This window comes from Charadrius vociferus, unplaced genomic scaffold, assembly GCF_000708025.1.
Source record: "Charadrius vociferus isolate BGI_N301 unplaced genomic scaffold, ASM70802v2 scaffold472, whole genome shotgun sequence".
Classification (NCBI taxonomy): domain Eukaryota; kingdom Metazoa; phylum Chordata; class Aves; order Charadriiformes; family Charadriidae; genus Charadrius; species Charadrius vociferus.
This window is the reverse complement of record NW_009647735.1, coordinates 7,316,084-7,325,678: the sequence shown is the minus strand read 5'-3', so window position 1 is coordinate 7,325,678 and position 9,595 is coordinate 7,316,084. Positions and strand designations below refer to the sequence as shown.

The following is a 9,595-nucleotide window of genomic DNA, read 5'->3' as shown; positions in this document are numbered from 1 at the left end:
CGCGGCGGCTGCGGAGGGTATTACGTCAGCCGCCGTCTCACAGCAGAGCGACTGCCCCACAGCACCTTGCGACGGAGCACACACCTCGGAAAGGAACACTACGGAAAGCAGCACACGGACGACAGATTCTGGTAAGCACTCTATAAACAAGCTGTACACAAAGGACTTTTCCCACCCACCCCTCTGGTTTACATTCCGTAAATTTTGTAACAATGTCCCCTAAGGCACAAAAATACCTATGACCTCAATGCCACAGGAGACATCGACGGTGCCATACGTGGTTCTCCTACACAGTAGTTCAAATAGCTTAGTTATCTGCACTGTGTGTCTTAGATCGAGGCATGGATTAGTTTTCCTTAGCCAAATCTTGCTGAATATTGACCTTATTTCATACAATCTGTAGGATAAAGGACCTGGGGAGGGAACTATGCAGCTATTTTAATCATGTTCATAGAGTATTGTTATTTCTTCACTGGTGGCAAAAGTGCCAGTAATTAGTTATTTTCTTGTAATTTTTTTTTTTTTAATATAATAGAGCGAATTTCTAGACCCACTGTGGTCTTCTGTAATAAAAACGACTAGCAGCACTAAGAAACGACTTTTTTCTTCTCCCTTTTGTAAGAGAATTTGAGGCTAGTGACTGAAAAAAACCCAAGGAGAATAGTTTTACTCAACAATACAAGTGCCGGAGAATAAATTAGTATTTTCAAATCCTTCCGAACCAAATTATTTCCCTCGACAGTGACCACGATAATGATAGAAGTATTTTCCTAAAAATTGCAACACTAATAGGTAGATACCTATTCTTGGAATCAAAAAGTATACACAAGTTCCTGAAAGCAAAAAGTTAGTATAATCTGAGCAGACATCTTGTTTAAAAAATAAATTCGCAAAAACAGACATGAATGTGGTCTACAATGTCCATTAAATGGATAAATCAAAATCACTGGAAAGTCGCCAAGGATTACAGTTACAATAATTTTTCCTTTGAATAATCCACGTGTTAATGGTTCAAGGATCAGAGTTCATTTCTCTGTACAAGCGTACAGTAAGGGAACAGCACAGCCAGACACAGACTCAGAACTTAAGTCACTTCGGTGAGAGATCATCCATCAAAATGAATGAAGAGCACGAGTTTGAGCACGTTACTGGAGACTCCGTGGTTATGCTGCCTTTAGTCAGTGAGTCAGAGGAAGAGCCGACACTGCTGCTACTCCCATCAAGAATATCTGAAGACAGGCTGGGGGAAAAAGAAAAAGGTTATTTAGTAACACGGGCATGATGATGCTGCGTACAAAGTTAACTACTTTCACCCGTGTAGAAAAGATGTAGGAGACCTATACTACCACTCAGTCTTTACTGCAAGACTGGCAGCCCTGAAGACTCCTTGTTTTCTGTAGCATGTTATATATATATTCGTGCTCCTTATGGGAATGAGGAGCAGAATTCTTTTTTTTTTTTAACATGCAGAATAAATTATGACTCTTGATTTTAATCAGTTGTAGAAAGGTGGTGGAAACTAATGAGAATAAAACCTTAAAAGGAACAATAAAAATCTAATCAGCAATGCAGCAAAGATGTCATTAATTAGCTAGCATGTCCTTTAATGTTGCACTGCACAAAGCAAGATTTTGAAACCTATTTTTCCCTTGTAAGCAAGGAATTCCTGTGTTTGGATTTCAAAGTCTTGATACAGGATTCCAGAGGTCACGAGATTTTGAAACCTATTTTTCCCTTGTAGCAAGGAATTCCTGTGTTTGGATTTTAAAGTGGATTTCTTGATACAGGATTCCAGAGGTCACATAAATTGATGCTTTTGCAATTTAGCTGGAAGCAACATGAAAAAAAGTATTTCTAGGCGCTTTCAAGTCTGTAGGTAAACTGAACTTATAATAATACAGAGTTGATATTTCAGAATACTTAGTATCTGACTCTTGACACAAAAAAAAGAACTCAGTTTTTTACGATCATAATACAGAAAGGAGATAGATACTAAAGATCATGAATGTATCAACATGAACTATGTAACTCCAGTCACTATTCACACACACATTTTCTAAGTATTCTGGTAAGTACCACAGACGGCTGTGTGACCACTACCTACAACATACCGAACTAATGAAGCATCTTCGAGGCGAAGTAACTTCGCTTATGAACCAACAGGGATTTGTAACAATTATACTCAGGATAAAAGTTTTGATAGGCAAGATCCAGGCTAGAGTCTGCTCAGGAATAACTGATCAAAGGAGCAGGAGCATTGTCACACTACACTACCACCGGAATAGTTCCCAGCAATATGCATATGCAAGCTACACATAAAATATTTTTTTCTTAAAACACAGAACAAAACAAGAAAGCTTGTGATAAATGCACATTCCCTGTTTCGGCGTTTCAGGGCACATGAAATATTTTACCATGAACTGAGATCTGTCAGATGTGTAACATCTGGAGAAAGCATGTTGGTTGTTCCTTGAAAAAGTCTCTTTGGCTGACTTTCAGTTTCCATTTCACCTAAGGAAAACAGTGCAAATAATCAAACTCAAGCGAGTTTCTAGAACGTCCATTTAATATTTGTCTCTTGCAAAAGTGAAGTTTGTCCCACAACAGAGCAAGGTCATGTCTGTAACACGGTAAGTCCTCTAATTCAGCCAACCAAGCACTTGGGTAAGACATTAATCTGACGCTAGCTGTTATTTAACTAACCAGTCCATCCTTAATTTAACTAATGCTTCAGCAGTATCTGAGGGGCTACAACAATCTCAAAGACACAAAAGCAGGCACTTGCTACTTCGACTACAATCAAAAAATAATCTAAAGCAAACTAATTACTGTGACTTAAAATTAAGTAAGCAGTTGAGATAAGGCAACTCAGCCAAAATACAGACAAATACAAGCCAAAATACAGACATTAAATTTCTTAGTGATTATAAAAATAGGATCACCGGCTTGGTTCAGTTTCACCCTTCTGCGTACAACAAATTCTGATGCGTATGTACACTTTCACAAAAAAGGCGAATACAAAAAAATTGGCATGAGTATGCATTTCCACTTAGTCATCATGGATCAGACTATCTTTGTACCTGTAATCATCTACTGACATTAAAAGATTAAACATGACAGGGAGAATTCATATAATCTGTTTAGTATAATCTGCCCTGAGAATGAGCTAGCTCATTGATAGCTTCTGTACAATAGACACATTGGAAATATCATGAACTTGATTATAACAAGCTTAAAGGAAAAAAAAAAAAAAAAAACCAAACAACAAACGACAAACCTCTCAGCTACAGTATATTTTAATTTTTAGTTTGGCAACAAAAACATATGAAATGGAAATAAGTTTTCTGGCTTTTTACCTACGTTTCACAGCAGTTGTGGTATCAGTTTGAAGAGCTGACAGAGGTTAAGCATTATACCAAACAAGAATATATTAATAATGTTATGGAAGAGAACTATACTACCACTCATTTTATAAAAGACCAATAACATCCCCCCCAAATTTCCTATTTCCTTTAGCCCAGGGGGATACATTCCCTTCTTTGAAGGGAAGGAATAACAACTTCTATCGAGCAGAATGGGCAAAAAACATTTATAAAATACTTGATCTTACACAAAAATGTAACTCTTTTGCCACTTGAAACTTCACAAAGACAAACCTGCACCGCTACAACACATTGCACACTCTACCAGTATTAATTGCCTACAGCAGTGAAATGTTCTTTGATACATTGCTTTCTTCCCTCCACATATCACGGTGTTAATCTGTTACGGTGTCACGTCCGTAGCATACAAACCATAAAGCTACTGCTAAAATTCAGAAAACAACAGGATTGTGTATTTTGGAAAAGAAATTAGGTTCATTTAAATGGATTAGATGTTTAAAATTAACTAATATTTTGAGAATTCCTTGACATTGAGTAAAAAAGACAAATTCCTATCTCCGCTTTGTAAGAGATGCTGCACAAGAGCACATGGATAGGGTGAGGAAAGCCTGCCCTTTACCTGCGCTGTTTTTAATACAATCTGTGTAAAGCCTATTGTAAAATGTTTAAAGTAAAACAATACAGTATGAGTATCTACTCCTTACTGACCACTGAGCGTGATCAACTTTTGTTCAATTGTAATGCCTCTAAAATTCATAGAAAGTAACAGCCAAGATAGAATCGGCATCTATGAGAAAACCTGTCTCTCTCCCCTGTCAATTCAATAACGATTCGATAACATTCTTTATCTGATAGGAAAAGCAGTCCTAAAAAAAACCCCAGTAAACAGTAACTTCTCTTGAAGGCTAAATATAATTCTTGTAAAATAAAAGGACATGCTTTTGGTTCAGTTAAGAATGCCTACGTTTAAAAAAAATGCAGAAAGGATAAGCATAACTGGAGGCACACTTATAAAAATCTCAATCTTACAGCTCTGTTATGAAGACTTGTTCTGGGATGTAATTTGAATATCCTTAACACAGAATACTTCCAGGAAAGAAAGCAGTTTTCCCCCTTCAGGAGGAAAGAGCACTGATCTATTCCATTTCTCTAAACACTCACCTTCTGAACTTTCAGAGTAAAAACAAACATTCGGTACTAAGTTTAGAAGATACTGCATGATAAGCAACATTCCTAAGATGATCTGAAGGGTGTGCACCATACAGCGGTACTCTTAGGAATGTCAGGGCTTACGAATGTTCATAATATTTAACTTGATGTGGAAGAAAGTTTGCCTCTTTCAAGCAGTAGCTGCTTTTAAAGTTTTTCATTCTTGTGTTTTAGACTAGCTACTTTACACTGTATTTTTAAGTTACAACTGGCAAATTCCAGTTCACCACGGATACAAGTGCATTACATTTACAGAACAACAAAAAAACAAACCTGGAAGAGCAAAAAATGTATGCAGCTGCAAAACTACATCCATATTAAAATACCTGATAATATAAATACACACACCTTTTCTTTTAATGGGGCCAAGAACACTGGGCCTGATACAGTTGATTGGACTTTGACTCCTCCTGCTAGAGAGAGAACACCGATAGTCAGGTCTGTAACGGTTCCAAGTCGGAACACCACCATACCTAGCATCAAATCAACACAACCACATCACATGAAACATTCTTTAAAACTATTCCTGCACACCTGGAATGCACAGGGAATCTAAACACACAGATAAAGTGCTGCCTATTACAGCAGATTATCTGCTACACAATGTTGTAGCAAATCTTCTCCTTCCCTTAGTGCATTGCATCCTTACTTCACTTCTAAATTGTGTATAATATTTACATAAAATTGATATGCTGACAAAGTTAATAAAGTTCACTTAAGTACCCAGGAATTTTTCCACAAGTTACCAAGTCTAGTTGACACAGGCTCCGATAACAGCACCCACTTAAAGCTACCATTGATAAAGGCTGAACTTTCAGAGCATTTTTATGTAGCAATACTTCAGCTATTGTAAAACTAAAGTCTCTTTTAATGCCTTAACATCAGTTTTAACTAATCTTTGTGCCAGCCTTGGAATTTAAGCCAATTTATATCCGTTACTTGCAAATGTTACTTACTTGGAGAATCGCCTTGTTGGACTGGGAATAGGACTTGGAGGTAATCCATTACTGCTCACGAACATTTGCAATGATGGTGAAAAACATTGCTGCAGAAAAAGTCACATTAGGATGCTTCAGAATTTCCTTTTAAATACTCAAGTGTTTCCTCACACCCTCCAAAGAAAACGTCCCCAATTAAAGAAAAGCTAGTAACAGAATAAGGCAGAGACAATCAAACGCAATCTTAGAGGCATTAAAACTTAACTTGCAAAAACATACTGGCTAATGCAATGCTGCTCAGATTAACCTGAAGTTCAAACCCACAAGAAATCTAAAAACGAAATAGACACCTTTTCATAAATAAGATGGTTGTTTCTGTTCTTCCCGTTACATTTAGAAGTAGCAGTAGGGTGCTGACGAACTACATCTTTCAAGGGGCTTGTTAAACAAACAAGTTAAGTTTACTCAAAATACATCTGACCTGAAAATTTAACACAATATTCCAGAGCAGAACAGGGTACTTAGTTCTGTGGTTCTGTAGTGAATCTGAGCTTAGCCCTTGAATGCCCATAGTTAAGCACAAGTTGGTTTTTTTTTTGGTACAGTCATGACTCCAAAGGCACAGGACCAGCTGCCAGCATAAGTGTTATACAAGGAACACATTTAGCCAGCTGCTCCATGCATTAATTCTGGTAGGGGAATGCAGTAAGAACAGCAGCAGTACAAAAGCAGAACCACCAAAGAGGGTGAAAACAAGGTCAAGCAGCCCATCTTTAAACACAGTTGCCACTTTCTCTGTGGTACATTTCAGTTTTCCAGTCCTCACTGGAAAAAGTAGTTTATCTAAGATCCACCTCTTCCCTTTCTCCAGCACATGCCATCAGTCTTCAGTGCAAATTCAGCATGCCCAAGTCCTCCTTCACAGTGAGTTTACACCTTCTTTTCCATAACTGATGGACATATTTTCATTCTCCTCGCCTCACCATTTGCAACTTCTTGGTCTTTGCCTACACCCTTACTCTACACATACAATACATTCCGATTTTGATGCTTCTTCCCCAGCACCCCCCCACTTACGCAGCTAAAGATCGTGTCCAAATCTGATTAATGACTTCTTCCAGCTTCCCTAGAACCTGAACCCTAACCTGTCCCAAACATTGCACAAAGAGCAGCAACTGAAAACAGTCAGTGTGACAGAACTGGCACACTGCTTAAACTCCACAGGCTAAGATGGGAGGTGTCCGATTCCCAGAAACCAGTAAAACATGGGTTTGGGTTGGACGGGTTTTGTTGCTTGGTTGTGGTTTTTTAAAATTCTGTCAAACAATTTGTGAAGTTACACATGTCTTCACAGTTCACCTTGGTCTGAAATTCTAAAATGTTCTTTCAGGTTGGTGTTTCACTTATCCTACCTTTCCTATTCCTCTTGTAGGTGAAGGTGCAGGCGAAACTGGAATGAAGTCTATTCTCTTTGGGGAGGAAGATTTCTCAGACTTGTCCAAGTCATTGTCACTCTGTAAATACAAGGTTTCCAACTTAACACTGGCACAGGACATTGCCTTACAATCCAAGGCACAACCTTCTAATGGAAAGTCACTGGGCCAAATGCACAAAATAGCTAAAGCAGATGAACTTGACTTCTTCTTAAATTACTTTCACATTTAATTCCTCTCGTTCCCTTAAATTTGTCAGTTGAGTGTAAAAGTAGAATTAAATAGGAAGCATCTATAAAGAGATTACCAGGCTCAAGCTTTCCTCCCATGACTGGCTTATCTGCATTGCTGTTTGCACTTCCCTAGAACACAAAAAATCCCATCAGTAGCTATAAAGAGGATAAGTCTGGCTATTTTATCATCTTGTTTCAATAACACTCACCTTTCATGTGCTGTTTCTCTGTTCATTAAATCCACTCCTTCCTCCTGCAGGAGATAAATGTCGTAAGTTACAGGTACTTGGGATAACACTCGTGATTCAATAATTTGCCGTTAAAATTGAAATACGAACAGTAGGAGCACTCCAGAAAGAAGAGACTGCTACCAGGCCACTCACCATTTTTCTTGAATGAAACAACACTTCAAAAATGCAAGCTAGTTTACACATGATAACAATAGCCCTCGCAAGGACACTTCCTTGTTGAAATTAAGTCTTAAAAGAGTCTCCGTTTCCTCTAGTATTTGAAAAACTCAATAGGAAAGAAACTCTCATTACGCAAGTACTTCAACATCATATAATACTTTTCATTCGATTACTAAATATACAGATAAAAACTACACGTACCCTTCTGATCTGATGAAGTCGGCTACTAGGAATACGAATAGGAGACGATGACAACAACTGAAAAAAAAGCAACAGCCACAATGATTAAATCACACATCAACAGCTTGCATACAACCTACTTACCATCACCTGCATTCTTAGTGAATTAAAAATGAGCTGTACAACTACATGTGGATGACTCAATGTTGCAAAAAGAAAACACTGACCTTCATGAGAAAAGACTTGTTTTACCACTTACAAATTCATGCTATCACTCAGCAAGTGGCACAGACCTCAGACTTGCAAGCAGATACTGCTTAGCATCTCAAATACACAAACAGCTATATACGCCATTTAGATAAGTGAGGAATTACAAATGAAACTATGAACATTATACAATTCCTTATAACAAACTCCTGTACTAACTTACTCAACCAGCTGGCTATTATAAAGGAGAAATCTCAGTGTTTCAGCTCAGTCTTGAACAACACTCAGTAAAAATTTACTTCTGCTATTTTTCAGTTGCATTTTATGCATCTAATTCCTCTGGAACTTTGGCTACCATCACTTACAAATGGGCCAACAGTTCCCACTTAAGATGCCCACATATCTCCTGTAACACCTACTGATTTGAGTTCCAAAATTTTCGATTCTTACTTTTAAGAAATCTCAGAATATTTTGAGCTAAAATGCCACCTTGCTTTTTCTGAACAGAACAGAAGACACAGAAGGAACATATTTCAGGACTTCAAGTTCCTGCGGTTTTGTGAAAAGCAATACTTAATACCCTCAGATGAGAAAGAAAAAATATAGTGGAAAAGAGCATATAGATCCTCAAGTTGACATGGAAATGGTGAAAGAAAAGAAATGTAACATGTCGAAAAGTTAAACAACTGCAGTACTGTACACTACCAGACTTATATAATAGCAGGCAGAATATCACCCAGCAAACGAATTACTCTTCTTTAAATGTTTTTCTGACGTCAAGTGTTCAGCATTGGCAAAAAAAGAGCAGCTCTATCAAAAAAAAAAAGTCAACAAGGACTTATGACTCTCTCTTCCATTTTTACAACAAATTAAAACACCCTTTCAAGACTTTTCATTGTGATAGCAGTTTTCTCTTCCAGCCTGCAATCAAGTCCAAATTAACTTTGAGACTGTACCTAATACTGGGAATCACACATAGCTTCAACCACTGCTCTCTTCTTGGGGACATACAGTTAATACACCAGTATTGTTTCGTTGCAGTTACAGGTGAGAAAAATGCATGTTCTGCAGCCTGGAAGCTTGCTAGGATGCTTAGCGCAAACACAAATCAAGTCTAACCTCATTTCTCCAGTCCAATTACTTCTCGTTAGGTATAAACAAAACATGCTTAAGATTCCTTACCATACTGTGACGGCTCATAACTGTTGTGCTGTTCCTGCGAGTTCGCAACACGTAAGGCTGAAAAACCTGTGAGTTGTCACTGGAGGGGGGAAAGGGGGGGGAAGGGAGGGAAGTTTTGTGAGCAACTTTCTAAGGCGTGCTTTAGTTAAAACTACACAGCGCTATCATGCACGCTCCCATCTCCACCGCACTGAAAACATCCATTTTGTCTCAACAGAACCACTTCTTTCAGTGAAGGAGCCCAGCGAGCACCTTCCTCCTGCCGGCCCGTGCCGACCCCGCACCCCGCTGTTCCAACAAATAATCCCAAAACAAGAGACACCTTTGAGAAGGCTCCACCACGCACCGGGCACGGCGCGGGGCAAGCAGGGGGCCTGCAGCGAGCGCGGCCGGCATGGGGCTGGGCCCGCTCCCAGACCG

At 38.6% G+C, this 9,595-nt stretch overlaps 1 protein-coding gene across 4 annotated transcripts; it reads right to left on the bottom strand.

The window, feature by feature from the left end:
• Positions 1 to 1,076: 1,076 nt before the first annotated feature.
• FAM122B (family with sequence similarity 122B) lies at positions 1,077 to 9,250 on the bottom strand. Of its 4 annotated transcripts, none has more exons than XM_009881714.1 (9): positions 9,176 to 9,250; positions 7,808 to 7,864; positions 7,406 to 7,449; positions 7,271 to 7,325; positions 6,943 to 7,044; positions 5,549 to 5,637; positions 4,941 to 5,005; positions 2,415 to 2,511; positions 1,077 to 1,240 (listed from the first exon to the last, which is right to left on the bottom strand). In XM_009881714.1, exons 1-9 carry the CDS (start codon positions 9,191 to 9,193, stop codon positions 1,090 to 1,092), a joined length of 678 nt encoding a protein of 225 aa, XP_009880016.1. In that variant the 5' UTR covers positions 9,194 to 9,250; the 3' UTR covers positions 1,077 to 1,089. The 4 variants fall into 4 exon arrangements, with proteins under 4 accessions (XP_009880016.1, XP_009880017.1, XP_009880018.1 ...); XM_009881715.1 differs by having other exon boundaries at positions 1,090 to 1,240; positions 4,941 to 5,002; XM_009881716.1 differs by lacking the exon at positions 7,808 to 7,864 and having other exon boundaries at positions 1,090 to 1,240.
• Between the last annotated feature and the right edge of the window lie 345 nt (positions 9,251 to 9,595).